Source organism: Balaenoptera ricei, chromosome 19 (genome assembly GCF_028023285.1).
Source record: "Balaenoptera ricei isolate mBalRic1 chromosome 19, mBalRic1.hap2, whole genome shotgun sequence".
In the NCBI taxonomy this organism is placed as follows: Eukaryota; Metazoa; Chordata; class Mammalia; order Artiodactyla; family Balaenopteridae; genus Balaenoptera; species Balaenoptera ricei.
The window spans coordinates 27609358-27629015 of record NC_082657.1 but is presented as its reverse complement, the minus strand read 5'-3'; the positions used below and the strand labels follow the sequence as shown (position 1 = coordinate 27629015).

At 34.1% G+C, this 19658-nt stretch overlaps 1 protein-coding gene across 3 annotated transcripts in view; it reads right to left on the bottom strand.

Annotated features, from left to right (window-relative positions):
• The window catches only part of PHKB (phosphorylase kinase regulatory subunit beta), a 198863-nt gene that overhangs the window by 150341 nt on the left and 28864 nt on the right, over window positions 1–19658 (bottom strand). For all 3 annotated transcript variants that reach the window (XM_059906033.1, XM_059906034.1, XM_059906035.1), the window contains 3 exons: window positions 8700–8789; window positions 6666–6804; window positions 1786–1885 (listed from right to left, as the gene is read on the bottom strand). In XM_059906033.1, coding sequence (XP_059762016.1) covers window positions 1786–1885; window positions 6666–6804; window positions 8700–8789 — 329 coding nt within the window. The remainder of the gene's footprint in view (window positions 1–1785; window positions 1886–6665; window positions 6805–8699; window positions 8790–19658) is intronic.

The window sequence follows — 19658 nt, the reverse complement described above, 5'->3', positions numbered from 1 at the left end:
TAATAAGAACCTGCTGCATAAAAAAAATAAAATTCAAAAAAAAATAAATAAAATGCAATTTAAAAAAATAAAAATATGGTAACAGTCTCTACTGCTATGGAGTCATTAAGGAAATGGTGAGCACCAATAAGAGGTGAAGGTATGGTGGGACACACTGAGCTGGGTGCATGGTTCATTCCAACTGAGTTGTATGTGGATTACAGTAATATCCTCCATGCCTACTCTAAAGGTTATGGGACTCAAGAAAGATTATGACAATGAAAATGCTTTAAAATTTGTAAAACCCTACATTTTGCAGTATGCAGAAATACCTAATCTTAATGTGACCTACACCTTCTTACAACTCACACTTATTTTAATGGTCTACCATCATACCTACATAAGGCAAAAAATGATAATCCTTTGTAATTTAAGGAATTCAAGACAGCTTAAATCACACTCAAGTGTATTCAAAAGAAAACATAATTGTGAGTACTGGTTAGTAAAGTTGAAAAATATTTAGAAAAGGACATTAACAATTGGTTAAATAAGTCACAAAGAAAAAAATTTATACTACATCATTTTCTTCCTTTTGATAAACAATTATAATTTAAGTCTGTCAGCCTGGTTAGCAAACATACAAAATTCATGGCTCTCACAATGTTTCCTTGAGAGAAAAGTTGAATTCATAGACATAAAGCATTCATGAAATGATAAATGTGAAATAAACAGTAAACTTCTCACATAAGAAAAAATAACTTAAATCACACTTACTTCAATCTATATGACATACAAGTTTAATTCAAATATGTCAATATGACATAATACTTTAAGCACTGAAAAACCTTTATAATAATGATTTGCAAAGTCAAATCTCAGTAGACAGATTATAGGTTTTTCATATATCTCTATTATCAGCTGTGCATAAATTTACTTTCTCGGTAAACTAACATTGTTTGGTTGCCATTTTCTGGTGACAGAATATAAGTGATTTTTTTTTTTTCATTTTGACTTCAGATACAGGTCTTAAAAAAATGTGCTATCACAAAAACAATATAGTATTCATATGATAGAGATATACAAAGCATTAAGTGATCAAAATTGCCTGCATTAATTACTGAAGTGCATCTTTGCTAATGAATCATCAAACCTGGGAGTGGTCTTGGGGAACCATGACGCACTGATGTAAATATTCAATATATGGATGCTTACTATATTAGGACCTAGAAATACAGAGGTGTAGGTAAGTAGGGGGAATATCACATTATATTTGTATAGAGCTTTACAGTTTAAAAAGTTTTATTATGCATATTATTTCTTTAATTTCCAAAATAACCCTGTAAAGTTTGCTGTTTTCTAAGCCTATAATTCCTGCCCTCTTTACATGTAAATGAATGAAGTTATTATAGTCTTAAACTAAAGTTCACTTAAGCCAGAGTATTCACATGTCCAAAAGGAATTTTGATAAGGATTTTCTTAAGTAATACAATATTGGTTAGAATTATGGATATAGTGAGGTTCCTGAGAAACTGAGTATTTATCAAGCAAACACCAGATGCAAAATACAAACAAATTCAAGCCCAAATAGCAGTTCTCAATCAATCTCGCTTAAGGTATTTCTTCAATTTCAGTATTTCAAAACCCTGGGCTGGGAAGGCAGAGCTGTTTTAACCTATCTAGACTGCCCTAGGACGTGGCTTTACCTTTTGAAAGTACATTCTTCTTCAGAAGATGCTATTGCTATATTGGTTAAATTAATACCTCAGAATGATGTGAGAATTTCAGTCCACACTATAGTGTTTTTACCTTATCGGCCTGACGCATATAGCAGTAGAGAATTCCTCTCATACATTTTATAGCCGAGTGCTCCAGCTCGTGGGTCCTTCCCTTGTCATCATCAATGCGCCTGGGTGAGAGAGATAACTCATGAGACAAATTGAAAATGCATTTGAAAAGGAAGCAGAGCTTTTGATAATTAAGTATTTAACTATCTAGCTAGCTAATCCTATGTTCTGGCGACATCTACTAATTCTGTAACAGTGAAATCCAATTTCCCAGCAGATGTAGAAATGCTGGGGGAAAAAAAATAAAAATCCCATGATGAAACTTGCACAAATTTCTCCTTCTTTTAAGGAAGTAATCCAATTGCTTTAAAAATAGTATATAATATTTTCAACACTGACTTGGCTGAAACTTTAAAGGATATTTCTATATTGGAAAAATCCACCAAAAGATTTTTTAAATTCACTGTTACAGAGTAGAGGCAATTTTAAATATCAGTCCCTTTAGGTTATGCAGTGGCCACTTGGATTCAATGAAGTGTAGATTAAGGTAGGCACATGTCTTCTTTGTTCTGCCATGTGTTTAATAATGCCAGGCTGGGCACTTCAGTCAGGAATGCCTTCAGTTAAAATATGCATCCAGTATGATACATGATGCATTTGGGCATAAACCTTTATATTCTCAGGTCTTAGTTTAAAATCAATTGACCATAGTTTTTATCTCTTGTTTTTACATAGAAAAGAAACAGATAACACCTAACTATTAAACTAGGTTGAGATGTCCTCTGTCTTTAAGTTCCTTTATTATTGATCAGTGGCCTTCAAAAAAGATGAATGAGAGTTACCCACCAATGAAAAAAATAGAAGTAGTTTATTCATTGTTTTACTAAATCTTAACTAAAATATCTGGCCATCATCCTCACTTGATAAAAAACATCACCTGTCTCCTTATTTAAAAGTATACTATAATTACCTCCTCTTTCAATTACAGATCTCACATACCAGTAATGGAAAGAAGGATGATCATTTTAACATAGTACAGTGAATGTCAGTAAAGAGTAAGTTATTTGTCATTAGAACATCATTCCTCCTTTCATATGCAGGCGCTAAAGTAAAACTAGTATGATTCTGCTCTGTGATATATTTTCCCCCCGATGTCAGAGCCAAGTGTTAGTAGAAGCAAATTATGGCACGGATAACAGTGGACGGGGCACTGATAAAGGAAGGAAACAGCACATCTGGAATATAATGAGCTCAAAGAAATGTTCTGTATATAATTCCCACCTCACCTTAAAACAAAGAAATAATTCAGAAAAAAAAAGTCAAGTTTTTCTAAAATTGCCTTTAAAATAATTATCTGCCCCTAATTTCCACATACATTAAACCATGACTAAAATATTCCAGAATAATTCAGCCGCAATAAGGAATCCTATTTCAATGAAGCTTTCGTGTTTCTCCTTTGTTCTGCAAATAATAGTGGTAACCAGAAGAATATTTCTCTCCTGACTTAGAAAATAAAAGAACAGTTGCATTTGAGTAAAAACATTTAGGCAATTAGTATATATCTATTCCCTTTCCTAAGAGTTAAAATGAACCTAGTGATCCAAAATAATTCCTCTATTTTCTACGAGGAACTGGCAATATTCTACTCTCTTTAGCCAGTTCTGTGGGTGCACATTCAAGTTTTAATATGATCTCAATAATACTTTTAATTTTAAAAAACAGATAAATAACTTTAAATTTAACTTTAGTCAATATATTGATCACAAGCTATGTGGAGATGTTGATCAGATATTTCTACAATATGAAGTCTTGAGTTTATATCTGAACCAGAATTCCATACTTATAAATATATAACTAGTGAAGAAACTAAACACTTGAATCCTATCATTGGTGCATTATTTCCACACAGCCAAACTTCAAGGAAAAAAAAATACGAATACTGTTTGGTCATGTGACTTGACTGTTTACTAGCACTAAGCTAGGGCCACCTGTTATATTCAGTTCCTAAAATAGCAATAAATCTGACAAGGGAGGGAACTGGCTAACTTCTTGCATGAAGGCATCCTCTATCTCCCTTAGACAGTACTGCAAGGTATCTTGTCTGCCTTGAGTTTTTGTATTTCTAATATATGCACATTTAAACAGTCTGAAAGTATTTTTTCAAGTCAATACTCTTTTTAAAAAAATTACTTACTCTTCTCAAATGTAAAAAGTAAAGAAAACTAAATTCCATATTTAAACCCTAATTTAAAGTCATGATTTTTTCTAGACGTTATATTAGAAAGAACAAAAAATGCAAAAACCCTACATGATACTTTTTAGTATGGCATAAAGTATAGGTTCAACTTTCTTTTAACAGATTTTGTATAATTGACTAGGTTCAGGAACAGTTTTAACCTAAACGATGTAAATCTATATAATTATTTATAAAATAAAATAATTATAACGGTTATAATTATATAAAATATAAAATTTTATTTATATTAATTATAATTATATTCACATATAATTATAATGTAATATAATGTAATGTAATATAATTATACATAGTGTAATATAGGTGTAGTGTAATATAATTATAATTTTAAACAATGGCATATTCAGGACTACAACTTGATATGTAAATGACATTTTAAAAAGTCAAACATTTTAGTATTTCTTCCCTCTAAAATAAAACAAAATTACAAAGTGAAACTGTAATATTACATTTAAGGAAAACTATTTCAAAGTGTATTTTTGCAAATAAGTTACTTCATTGTCTCTTGACTTTATCCAATTATTTAATTAAATAACATCAAATTATACTCCTAATGTATATGAAATATAAATGTGCATAAAATAATCCTTTTAAGTCCTCAGTACACATGCACACACACACAAATTCAAACAGAAGGGAGGTTTCAAGAGATTGTTGACAAGACTGATTGAAAACTAATACAATTAGAAAAATCAAATTACTCCCATTTTCAAAAATTAATAACTTTATATTATGCATTCATTACCAATAAGAGATTGATATAAATTCCTGAAGAGAAAATACTGACAGCCTAATTTTTGAGGAATTCTTCCTAATATAATCTATATGATTTCATTAGCATTTACAAGTAGAACTGGAAAAAAATTCTACTAATTTTACAACATGGGGATTCTCTAAACAAACTATCACAACATAATATTGTGAAAGTAAAAAGGGCTTCATAGTAATTTTGTGGTAAGTACCCTTGCATTTCTCCAAATAGAACACATTTTGCTTGCTAGTAAAACAAAAAATCTGCTACTTTAAGTATGTAAGAAGATAAATTATCCAGGGAGTTAGTACATAGATAGTGTCCCCAGCAAAGAAAAGACTTTAAATTCTCTATCAGATCTTTGAAGCCTCCTGGGAAAAGGCCTGTACTCTTGTTTTTCTTTAAGCAATTTTCCCCCAACATTTTATTTACAAAAATTTCAAATCTATAGAAAAGCTAAAAGAATGCTACAATTACTCTTCACCTGGATTCACCAGTTGCTAAAATTAGCTTGCATTCTCTAATTTATTTTCTGCAGTATTTGAAGTACCATTACCCACACATATTTCAGAAGTATCTCCTAAAAACAAGGACATTCTCCTACATAACCATAATATCATTATCATACCCAATGAATTGATACTATAATGTCTAATATATAGTGTATATCAAATATAATCCAATTATCCCCAAAATATACTTTACACTGTTTTTTAATGCGTGATTCAATCAAGGTTCTCGCATTGCATGTAGTTCTCATAATCTAGCCATCTTCACACCTATTTTCTAATCTTCTATGATTACTACATTTTTTAAGAGCTCAGGCAAGTTGTCTTACAAGTAGTCACAATCTGGCTTTGTCTGATTGTGTATTTACAGATAGAGCCATTTACACATTTTGGTAAGAAGTCGATATGGGTAATGTGTCACATCAGGAGGCACCTAATGTCAGTCTGTCCCATTACTGGCTTGACTACTTGGTTAAGGTGCTACTGGTCCTAAGACTAGTAGTTGCTAGACATTTAATGAAGCTACATTGTGCTTACATAGAATATGGTAAAAAACGCTGGTAGTGACATTAGCAAACAAGTGCTGAAGGTGACTGCCTTTATATTATCTCATTATTTGATTTTCTTTACAAGTGCAACACATCAATGATTTAAGACAGAGGAACCATGTTCATGTGAAAGATACAATTTTCAAATCAGAAGTACATACATGTATCACCTTCAGAAAATTAATATTCAGAAACCTCATTTTTGTAACGGTTAAAATGTATCACTATTGACTGTGTGTCAAGACCCACAACAGATGCTTTCCATATATAATGAAATAAATGAAGTAAGGAGAACTTTTGTATTGTGAAAAGATTTATTTTTCTTTTACTTTATGAAATAATTATTTGACTTACAACCAGATTTATTAAGTGATACCCCAAAGAAGTATAGTGAGAAAAACACTGAACTGGAAGAGGGAAGGAGAAGAGTCCTGGCCCTGGCTCTGTCATTTACTAGTCGTGCAATTTTGAACAAATCTGTTAACTACTCTAGGCCCTAGTTTTATCATCTGTAAAATTCAATCACCATCAATTTCCTCTGTGATTGAAACCAATCAACTCAAAGAGAATGGGCAATTCATTCTGTCAAAGACTAATGATGATTTACAAACCTAGAGATGAGAAATTTTGGTCACAAAGTCATAAAATGTTAGAACTTGTCTCATGTAAATCCTTAGGAAAACTGAAAGGTTTAGAGTCCTAAAAGGAGATGTGAGCAGTTGCAGGTCACACAGTGACTCAGCAGCAGAGCCAGAAGATAGCTGCCCAATTTGTCTTGGGGTTACAAAACCCTATTACCTAGACTTGGAGTTACTAGTAAAAGACACACCAGCTTACCTGTATGCAAGAGCCAAAGCCCAGGCCCCAGCAGCACAGTATAGACTGTCATGGATCTTGGCCTTCTGATCATCACCACATGTTTTTGTGGGAAAGAGACCTGTGGTTGGACTTTGATACAGCAGCAATGTTGACTTGACTGCAATTGAAAACAAGAAAAAGAATGAATTGTACAGCCATCCATTTCCCTTGAGCTGAAGGTCTTAAACTTCTTTGGTTTCCTCATCCTACAATTTTGTTTCTAAACTTAGCTGTAGTATAAAACTTTTGAAGATGTAGAAACAACTCCGGGTAAGTAACTGCAGCCTAAGTAGGGATCCACACTGCATGAAGGGGTCTTTCCACTTTTGAGGAAAGAACTCAGCTAACTGGCATTTAAAAAGCCTTTAGCACATCCTTCTTTATGTCGGTAAGTGTTATAAGGCAACATCAGATACAGAAAAAAAAGATAAACCAAAAAACTAAGTATATTTTCAAAAATAAGTTCAATAGGGAAAAATAAAGCAAATATACAACAAAGAGTTGTATACATTTGCTAAATCCAAAGCTAACTCAACCCTAAACAGGCCAGAATCCTGTTTTTCACTGATGACTAATTTGTACCTGAAGAGCAATGTATTCATTTAACATATATTAGTGATATGTTTAACATTTTAAAACTGAATCCCATCCTTATACGACATGAAAACAGCAAGCAAATAATTATTTTGTGAACATTCAACTTAAGTCAAAGAAGTCTGAAATCAGTGTTTTCCAGTCGTCCCTCAGTATGCACAGGGATGGTTCCAGGACCCACCATGCATGCGAAAATCCTCAGACACTCAAGTCCCTTATCTAAAATGGTTAATAAAGTAGGCCCTCCTTATCTGCAGGTTCTGCATCTGCACATACAGAACGCAAACTCTACTACCTTTTATAAAAGAGTACTAAAATAGAAAAATAAACACACTAAAATGACATTTCCTAAAAGCTATTTTATTCCTGTCTAACTATAAATGGATGAGTAATGTTTTTCCCCAAAATAAATTAAGTTACTCTAATCTAGATTGGCATATGTCAACTACTTTAGGACAGTTTTTCAAAGGTCTAAAGTACTCTGGTCCATCACAGAGATTAAAGACTTAAATTTCTTTTTCTTTTTTCAGACTAAACTGACATTATCATTTCTTTCAGAATACCAGAGTATTTATTATTTTTCGCAGAGTAAAAAACTGGTCCTCATAGTCCAAAGTAAAAAACTGACATTTCTTTTAAAAGGCAGTTTAATCTCTTTAGCTAGTTATGACTACAAAGATAATACGTGGGCAACATAAGAATATATACCAGAATCTTGACCAAAATAAGTTGAAATAATTTACATAATGTTGACACAAACAAAAAAATCCTTCTCCTTAGTGAGACAAATAAATCAAATTTTATATTTGACATACTAGGCCACATAAATGGCACAAGAAGCAAACTGACAAAAAAAATTAATAGGCATTTCCAACTTATGGTCTGATGAACAAGGAGGAGCCCCCTAAATACATACATATCTCAAAGTTGCTTGCTCACATTAAGTAACAAAATTTGTCAGGTTGATCCTGACAAAAACAAAATAGCAACCAAAAAAACAGGTGCCTGATATCAGTAACAGTAACCTGAGATTACCTTTTGAATCTCAATGAATTAGAAATGGATATAAAAGGTTCAGGACTACATAGGAACCATGTATAGGTAAATAAGCAAGGAATACTTCTACAAAATCTTTGTGTAAGAATTATTCAAGAGACAGCCTCTAGTTCTCAAATCTGGTAATATTTAGGAAGGCTAAAAGGACACAGAGGACACTGGTGAGTTTCAAAATGATTCAAGGGACTGATATGATTTGTCAGATTCCTTTTAGTCCCCATATCATATGCAATTGGAATATGTAGCTGTCTATGCACTGAAACTTACCCCAACGTCCAAATGAGAGAACATCGTCCTTATAATGTCTATAATATAACTAAGGCATAGCTACCTAAGGACATGTTTTCCTCAGGTTTTGCTTACCAATTGTGTAATAGTGATCCAATTTATCCCACAGAGTTTCATTATCAGGTCTTGGAAGATTAATGCTTTTAAGAGGTTCATAAACTGAGCCTGAAAGAAAAATGGAAACCCATCAAATTCAATCATTTCCACCCAGATAAACAAAGAAACTTCTAAACAAATGAAGAAGCTCTACTTAGCAATCTAATTTTCATTTTTATAGTGAACTATCACATTTCACTACTTGTCAAATTTTGGGTGGGAAAAGGAGAAAGAAGAAAGCACTTGTAGTATTTCTAAATGTTATGAGCTATCCCCCTCCTCACCCCCAGCAGTCAAGCCAACTAACTCGTGTATACTGGTTCTAACATCTCAAATATCACTAATACTCCTGTGGTAGTCCAGTAGCTCAATAATTTCAGTTCCTTCTGAGAAATATCAATATATCTACTTACATGCCCTGAAATCCAAACCTTATTCCTTATCCTCATGAACTATCAGGCAGTTTTCTGTCAAACAATCATACCCTCAAAATCTCAAGGAAAAAGATACTGTACATGTTCCAAAGTCATCCACTTCATGAATATTCAGATAGTTTTTATACTGAAAGCCTGAAGCCTCCACTTTCAAACCTAGGTAGATAATACTTGCCTTATTATCTAGACTATAAGCAGAAACCATTTCTACTTTTCAGCCATGGAAACTACAGCAAGGTATTAGCAGAATACACTGCTCAAAAGTTACAAAATTCACATTAATCATAATAATCTGCCACAAAATGGATACAGAAAATTGTTCACTTGACTAGTGCACTTTCTCAACTGCTGACTGAAAGGAAGACATCTGACCCTTCAGCCATCAGAATAAGTACTAACTCTCATTCTTGTTAAAAGCACTCAGAAATTATAAACATCTCAAAGTCACAATTAATCCACCCTGGGACTCAGGTAATCCATGTCATATAGTCTAACAACATAGCACAAGAGTGGACCTATAACTTACCAGGGTGGGGGGTCGTGTTGGCAGGCATTAAGAATCAGATTTTAAAGAAAATTAAAGCATTTATGTTCGTAAAATTGCTATGTCCAGTATGCTAGTTTAAAGCCAAGTTATTTGAAATCTCTTTATGTTTAGGGGAAGTAAGGTAAAGATCTACACATTCAGGCAATAGTCCCATTATCTTCTGTTAGAAAGAAAAATGACTTATGGATGAAAACAGGGAATATGAAATGACTTGCTCTGAGTGAAGAGATTTTTCTAAAAAAGTCTTCACAATGACACCAACGAGAATGACCCCCATAGTGAAGTATGGAGAGGACTACCAACACAGAGAGGAAAGCATCAGGACTGCAAAGGAGGCAAGGGTCCACACATGCCCTCTGCCTCTCTGCATTCAGTTAGCTCTGGGTAGGTTTAAATATATTGGCAGTATATGGGCAGCCTGGCAGCTGGGAAGAAATGCTTGCATGTTAGGTGATAAGCTCTGGGGGGTCTACACACTCTTGGTGAAATTCAGCCATAATTAACAAAATAAAATCAGGTACAAATCATCATGTTTTAAATTGTGCATATGGATATACAAAGACTAAAGGGGACATGTTTGCTGGGGTGGAATGACTGTGGAATGATTTTTTTACTTAGATTTTATTTAGATTTGTTTTTATTTATTTTGTGGTGAAATGATTTGTTTTTATTTAGAGCACTATTCATAGAGCTAAGATTTTGAATTATATAAGAAAAATAAAATCACCAAATGTTGCATATATATTTTCATTACAATTAGATAAATAATACATGTGCATATGGATAAAGATTGACATAGAATATGCAAAACTGAAATCTACTTGCATTATAATAGTAGGTGAATTTATTTTGAAAGATTATTTTAATGACATTGTATCAGGGGTTTTAGAGTGAAAAAAATACTTCCTTTAAAAGTACTATTACATTTAAGGTGCCCCTTACCTCCCCCAAGAGACTAAAATGATTCTGTCATCTAATGTTTTTCAATAAAATCACCCATGGAGTTTCTTAGAAGCAACAATAAATAAACAAACGGGAAACCAGACTTTTCAAGAAAATAAATACCCATTCAGTAGGAGCTAAAAGAGAAGATGTTCAAAGCAAAGCAGAAAAGTGTAAAAGTAAAATCAGCTATTTCACTGAGAATCTATGTTTTCTTATAACTTCCTATATCTTCAGAGAAAGCCCATGGTAAATTAAGAACAGCTTGGCTAGATAAATGTCAACACTTCAGTGATAACCACTATATTGCTTCTGAAGTAACTGCATAAAATTAAATTACTTCGAAAGGAAAAGCAATAATGGAAACATTTTAAACAAGAATTAAACATCTGAAAAGCATCAATACAAATACAAATGTGGAGGAGAAAGAAATCAACAATGGAGTACAAGTTCCCAAAGACAAAGAAAAAGATGCAAAATAACAGAAAGAGAAGCAAGAAAAACTATAATCCTGCAGCCTGTGGAACAAAAACCACATTCACAGAAAGATAGACAAGACGAAAAGGCAGAGGGCTACGTACCAGATGAAGGAACAAGATAAAACCCCAGAAAAACAACTAAATTAAGTGGAGATAGGCAACCTTCCAGAAAAAGAATTCAGAATACTGATAGTGAAGATGATCCGGGACCTCAGAAAAAGAATGGAGGCAAAGATCGAGAAGATGCAAGAAATGTTTAACAAAGACCTAGAAGAATTAAAGAATTCAAGAACAGAGATGAACAATACAATAACTGAAATGAAAACTACACTAGAAGGAATCAATAGCAGAATAACTGAGGCAGAAGAACGGATAAGTGACCTGGAAGACAGAATGGTGGAATAGACTGCTGCGGAACAGACTAAAGAAAAAAAGAATGAAAAGAAATGAAGACAGCCTAAGAGACCTCTGGGACAATACTAAACGCAACAACATTCGCATTATAGGGGTCCCAGAGGGAGAAGAGACAGAGAGAGGACCAGAGAAAATATTTGAAGAGATTATAGTTGAAAACTTCCCTAACATGGGAAAGGAAATAGCCACCCAAGTCCAGAAAGCGCAGCGAGTCCCATACAGGATAAACCCAAGGAGAAACACGCCGAGACACATAGTAATCAAATTGGCAAAAATTAAAGACAAAGAAAAATTATTAAAAGCAGCAAGGGAAAAACGACAAATAACATACAAGGGAACTCCCATAAGGTTAAGAGCTGATTTCTCAGCAGAAACTCTACAAGCCAGAAGGGAGTGGCATGATATACTTAAAGTGATGAAAGGGAAGAACCTACAACCAAGATTACTCTACCTGGCAAGGATCTCATTCAGATTTGATGGAGAAATCAAAAGCTTTACAGACAAGCAAAAGCTAAGAGATTTCAGCACCACCAAACCAGCTCTACAACAAATGCTAAAGGAACTTCTCTAAGTGGGAAACACAAGAGAAGAAAAGGACCTACAAAAACATACCCAAAACAATTAAGAAAATGGTCATAGGAACATACATATCGATAATTACCTTAAACATGAATGGATTAAGTGCTCCAACCAAAAGACACAGGCTTGCTGAATGGATACAAAAACAAGACCCATATATATGCTGTCTACAAGAGACCCACTTCAGACCTAGGGACACATACAGACTGAAAGTGAGGGGATGGAAAAAGATATTCCATGCAAATGGAAATCAAAAGAAACCTGGAGTAGCTATACTCATATCAGATAAAACAGACTTTAAAATAAAGAATGTTGCAAGAGACAAGGAAGGACACTACATAATGATCAAGGGATCAATCCAAGAAGAAGATGTAACAAATATAAATATATATGCACCCAACATAGGAGCACCTCAATACATAAAGCAACTGCTAACAGCTATAAAAGAGGAATCGACAGTAACACAATAAAAGTGGGGGACTTTAACACCTCACTTACACCAATGGACAGATCATCCAAAATGAAAATAAATAAGGAAACAGAAGCTTTAAATGACACAATAGACCAGATAGATTTAATTGATATTTATAGAACGTTCCATCCAAAAACAGCAGATTACACTTTCTTCTCAAGTGCGCACGGAATATTCTCCAGGATAGATCACATACTGGGTTACAAATCAAGCCTCAGTAAATTTAAGAAAATTGAAATCATATCAAGCATCTTTTCTGACCACAACGCTATGAGATTAGAAATGAATTACAGGGGAAAAAACATAAAAAACACAAACACATGGAGGCTGAACAATACGTTACTAAATAACCAAGAGATCACTGAAGAAATCAAAGAGGAAATCAAAAAATACCTAGAGACAAATGACAATGAAAACACCACAATCCAAAACCTATGGGATGCAGAAAAAGCAGTTCTAAGAGGGAAGTTTATAGCTATACAAGCCTACCTCAAGAAACAAGAAAAATCTCAAGTAAACAATCTAACCTTACACCTAAAGGAACTAGAGAAAGAAGAACAAACAAAACCCAAAGTTAGCAGAAGGAAAGAAATCATAAAGATCAGAGTGGAAATAAATGAAATAGAAACAAAGAAAACAATAGCAAAGATCAATAAAACTAAAAGCTGGTTCTTTGAGAAGATAAACAAAATTGATAAGCCATTAGCCAGACTCATCAAGAAAAAGAGGGAGAGGACTCAAATCAATAAAATTAGACACCGCAGAAATACAAAGCATCCTAAGAGACTACTACAAGCAACTCTATGCTAATAAAATGGACAACCTGGAAGAAATGGACAAATTCTTAGAAAGGTATAACCTTCCAAGACTGAACCAGGAAGAAATAGAAAATATGAACAGACCAATCACAAGTAATGAAATTGAAACTGTGATTAAAAATCTTCCAACAAACAGAAGTCCAGGATCAGATGGCTTCATAGGTGAATTCTATCAAACATTTAGAGAAGAGCTAACACCCATCCTTCTCAAACTCTTCCAAAAAATTTCAGAGGAAGGAACACTCCCAAACTCATTCTATGAGGCCACCATCACCCTGATACCAAAACCAGACAAAGATGCTACAAAAAAAGAAAATTACAGACCAATATCACTGATGAATATAGATGCAAAAATCCTCAACAAAATACTAGCAAACAGAATCCAACAACACATTAAAAGTATCATACACCACGATCAAGTGGGATTTATCCCAGGGATGCAAGGATTCTTCAATATATGCAAATCAATCAATGTGATACACCATATTAACAAATTGAAGAATAAAAACCATATGATCATCTCAATAGATGCAGAAAAAGCTTTTGACAAAATTCAACACCCATTTATGATAAAAACTCTCCAGAAAGTGGGCATAGAGGGAACCTACCTCAACATAATAAAGGCCATATATGACAAACCCACAGCAAACATCATTCTCAACGGTGAAAAACTGAAAGCATTTCCTCTAAGATCAGGAACGAGACAAGGATGTCCACTCTCACCACTATTATTCAACATAGTTTTGAAAGTCCTAGCCACGGCAATCAGAGAAGAAAAAGAAATAAAAGGAATACAAATTGGAAAAGAAGAAGTAAAACTGTCAACTGTTTGCAGATGACATGATATTATACATAGCGAATCCTAAAGATGCCACCAGAAAACTACTAGAGCTAATCAATGAATTTGGTAAAGTTGCAGGATACAAAATTAATGCACAGAAATCTCTTGCATTCCTATACACTAATGATGAAAAATCTGAAAGAGAAATTAAGTAAACACTCCCATTTACCACTGCGACAAAAAGAATAAAATACCTAGGAATAAATCTACCTAGGGAGACAAAAGACCTGTATGCAGAAAACTATAAGACACTGATGAAAGAAATTAAAGATGATACCAACAGATGGAGAGATATACCATGTTCTTGGATTGGAAGAATCAACATTGTGAAAATGAGTATACTACCCAAAGCAATCTACAGATTCAATGCAATCCCCATCAAATTACCAATGGCATTTTTTACGGAGCTAGAACAAATCATCTTAAAATTTGTATGGAGACACAAAAGACCCCGAATAGCCAAAGCAGTCTTGAGGCAAAAAAATGGAGCTGGAGGAATCAGACTCCCTGACTTCAGACTATACTACAAAGCTACAGTAATCAAGACAATATGGTACTGGCACAAAAACAGAAATATAGATCAATGGAACAAGATAGAAAGCCCAGAGATAAACCCACGCACCCATGGTCAACTAATCTATGACAAAGGAGGCAAAGATACACAATGGCGAAAAGACAGTCTCTTCAATAAGTGGTGCTGGGAAAACTGGACAGCTACATGTAAAAGAATGAAATTAGAACACTTCCTAACACCATACACAAAAATAAACTCAAAATGGATTCGAGACCTAAATGTAAGACCGGACAGTATAAAACTCTTAGAGGAAAACATAGGAAGAACACTCTATGACATAAATCACAGCAAGATCTTTTTTGATCCACCTCCTAGAGTAACAGAAATAAAAACAAAAATAAACAAATGGGACCTAATGAAACTTAAAAGCTTTTGCACAGCAAAGGAAACCATAAACAAGACGAGAAGACAACCCTCAAAATGGGAGAAAATATTTGCAAACGAATCAACGGACAAAGGATTAATATCCAAAATATATAAACAGCTCATTCAGCTCAATATTAAAGAAACAAACAACCCAATCCAAAAATGGGCAGTAGACCTAAATAGACATTTCTCCAAAGAAGACATACAGATGGCCAAGAAGCACATGAAAAGATGCTCAACATCACTAATTATTAGAGAAATGCAAATCAAAACTACAATGAGGTATCACCTCACACCAGTTAGAATGGGCATTATCAGAAAATCTACAAACAACAAATGCTGGAGAGGGTGTGGAGAAAAGGGAACCCTCTTGCACTGTTGGTGGGAATGTAAATTGATACAGCCACTATGGAGAACAGTATGGAGGTTCCTTAAAAAACTAAAAATAGATTTACCATATGATCCAGCAATCCCACTACTGGGCGTATACCCACAGAAAACCATAATTCAGAAAGACACATGCACCCCAATGTTCATTGCAGCACTATTTACAATAGCCAGGTCATGGAAGCAACCTAAATGCCCATCGACAGACGAATGGATAAAGAAGTTGTGGTACATATATACAATGGAATGTTACTCAGCCATAAAAAGGAACGAAATTGAGTCATTTGCTGAGACGTGAATGGATCTAGAGACTGTCATACAGAGTGAAGTAAGTCAGAAAGAGAAAAACAAATTTGGTATATTAACGCATGTATGTGGAAACTAGAAAAATGGTACAGATGAGCCGGTTTGCAGGGTAGAAGTTGAGACACAGATGTAGAGAACAGACATGTGGACACCAAGGGGGGAAAACTGCGGTGGGGTGGGGATGGTGGTGTGCTGAATTGGGCGATTGGGATTGACGTGTAGACACTGATGTGTATAAAATTGATGACTAATAAGAACCTGCAGTATAAACAAACAAACAAACAAACAAAAGATATCTGCACCTGCATATTCACAGCAGCATTATTTACAATAGCCAAGTCATGGAAACAACCTAAGTGTTCTCTGATGCATGAATGGATAAAGAAGTTGTGATACACATACACACACACACTGAAATATTATTTAGCCATAAAAACTAGGAAATCCTCCCACTTGTGACAACATAGATGGACCTTGAAGGTATTATGCTAAGTGAAATAAGTCAGACAAAGACAAATACTGTATGATCTCCCTTACATGTGGAATTAGAAAAATAAATAAAACTCAGACTCTGAAAAAGAAAAAAAGAAATAACAGAAAACTCTAATAATGTTTAGAGTTCAAAATGAAATGAATTTTTAAAATATAAATTTCTCCTTTCCATGTTTTTCTCATTTGAATTTTGCCTATATCTAAATACCACAAAGTAAAATGAAACTTATCAGTTATCAAGTTTGTAAAATGAGTTTAAACATGTCAACCTGATTTTTTACCAGACAATTCACTTTGTATTAGAAAAATACAGTCTACATCTTCATTTCAGAACACATTCCATCAAACAGATAACAGTGACAAAGAAGATGAAGCAGAAGTTGTTACTTGAAGAGAAGTATTACAGCTTTAGCATGAAGGAAGAAAGGGCTATTTACTAACAAAGAGACTAAAGAATGAGCTGCTCTGTGAGACATAAACAGTATTATAGAAAGAGATAAACTTAACAAAGGTATAAGCTTTCTGAATTTTGCACTATAAACCCAGAAGGTTTCTGTGTGTTATGGAGAGGCTCTTAAGAAATCACAAAACAGCACTGATAGTTAAATAGCAACTGTTAAAAGCATGAAATAGATGACCCAAGAGGAAATTCAAGGCGGAAAACTGATCAGCAAACCAAAACAACATCAGAAGTGTATTATTTGGGCATTTTACTTTATATGATTCAAAGCTCTTTAATACATACAAAAATATTATTAATCAAGACTTTGATGATCCCTAAAGTAGCTTTATCATTTTTCCATGCATGGTGGTGGAGTAAGATAAATATCATTATTTATTCATTCAGTTAATATATACAGTGAATGCATAAGACTCTGGACCATACATCTAGCAGGCTACCAAGGCCTACAGATTAGGAAGAAAGGTAAAGTTATGAATAAGACTATATTATATTGCATACATATATATATATATATATATATATCAAGGTAGAGTGGTGAGTTCCTTAAAAGACAAAGGACAGGAAAATTTAATCCCCCTGTGGGGCTCAGAGAACAGGGAACTCCTGCATTGCAATCTCTAAACTTACCAGCAATTTCAAATAATGAATTGCCATCTAAATATGAAGGTAACAACTGAACTCCAGGAAGATGTTGAGTCATAAATATATACACATATATGCACACATACTTAGTATAGTTCTTTTTTTAAATTTATTTTTTATTTATTTTATTTTTGGCTGCATTTGGTCTTTGTTGATGCACGCGTGCTTTCTCTAGTTGTGGCGAGCAGGGACTACTCTTTGTTGCAGCACGCACTTCTCATTGCGGTGGATTCTTTTGTTGCAAAGCACAGGCTCTAGGCACGTGGGCTTCAGTAGTTGTGGCAAACGGGCTCAGTAGTTGTGGCTCGCGTGCTCTATAGAGCGCAGGCTCAGTAGTTGTGGCGCAGGGGCTTCGTTGTTCTGCGGCATCTGGGACCTTCCCAGACCAGAGCTCAAACCCGTGTCCCGTGCATTGGCAGGCAGATTCTTAACCACTGCGTCATCAGGGAAGTTCCTAATACAGTTCTAAAACTTATACACATGTCTCATGAAACAAGATACTATATACTAAGAATTTTTTTGAAGTGATACACATGAAGGTTTAGGTGAAGAAATTATATCACTAAAGGGTAAATTTTATTGACACACTGACCCAAGTATGCCCTTTCACAGGATAATTTTATTATAAATTTAACTCTGCATTCAGTAATGTCACGTAAAGAAGTAGTATTGAATTAAATGATAAATGCACTTTTTACAACAAATGGCAAATTACATTTTTTAAAAAGGCTAAAATAATTCACATTTCTATCAGTAATATAAGGGCTCCATTCTTTTAAAAGCTTTTCCAATCTGATGGGAGTAAAGCAGTAGCCCTCTTTTACTTAATTTTCATTTCCCAGACTATTAGTGAGTTTGAGAATCTTTACAAACTGGCCATTTGGATTTGCTCTTCTGTGAACTGCCTACATCCTATTGCAATTTGCTACTGCTTTATCAGTGTTTTTGTCATCAATTTCTAAGAGCTCTTTGTATGTTTTGTGTGCTATTTAACATTTTCATTTCAAATACTTTCCCCTGAGCTTTCATTAGTATACCAATGTCAAAATTATAAAAAAAAAAAAGTAACAGTCAATCTATCTCTTTTCTCATTTGGTTCTAGTCTTCCTTTCTGTTTAAAAAGGTTTTTGATAGAGACTTGGTCCGGAAAGATTCCACATGCCACGGAGCAACTAAGCCCGTGTGCCACAACTACGGAGCCTGCACTCTAGGGCCCGCATGCCACAACTACTGAAGCCCGTGCGCCTAGAGCCCGTGCTCCACAACAAGAGGCCACCACAATGAGAAGCCCACGCACCACAATGAAGAGTGGCCCCTGCTCACCCCAACTAGAGAAAGTCCATGTGCAGCAAAAAAGACACAAAGCAGCCATAAATAAATAAATAAATAAATTTATTTTAAAATAACAATAAATAAATAAATAAAAAGGTTTTTGATAACCCCAAGGTTATACATATAGTTACTGCAATTTTCTTCTAAGTTTTTTATAATGTTAAAAAAATAAATTTTCCCACTTAGCTATTTTATCCATTGGGAATTTGTTTTCTAAACCACTTTTAAAGTAAGTAGTAAATTCCATTCATTTTAAAAAGATCAAATTGGTAAAAATTTTTTCTTTTTAGGTTACAAAATATTCAATAGAAAGATCCATTTGTCCTAAATTATAAAGAGACCATCTCAAACTATGGGATTCAAATAGACAATTTCCTCTTGAAATAATACAACTTAATTTTCAAAAGCTATATAAAAGCTCTAGTATCTAATAATGTAGCATTTGATCTACTTATATGCAAGATTTCAAACCCATCATGGACATATGATATTTACAAACAGCTTAAACAATAATCAGCTTCATGTGCAGATACATTAATGTCCCTAAAAATCGCAATTGCTTGGAGCAACACATATTGATTTTTTTAAGTACTGTAGTAGCACTCAATGAGGCATATTGATACAAAGTTAAAACATAAAGTATGCTGCACCCTTTCATTTTTCTATAGGTCTTGGGTTCTAGCAGAGAAATACACAAAAAATGTGAAAGTAGAATCTTAGCCCAAGGAAAGAATCAATCAGTATCTTCTGTCTGTGTTTTATTAATGATTCTCTAACTTTGGGAATGGAGCAGGGTGAGATTCACCAGTTCTAAAGACTGCAGCTTTAGAATCTCTGCCTGAGCTAATGG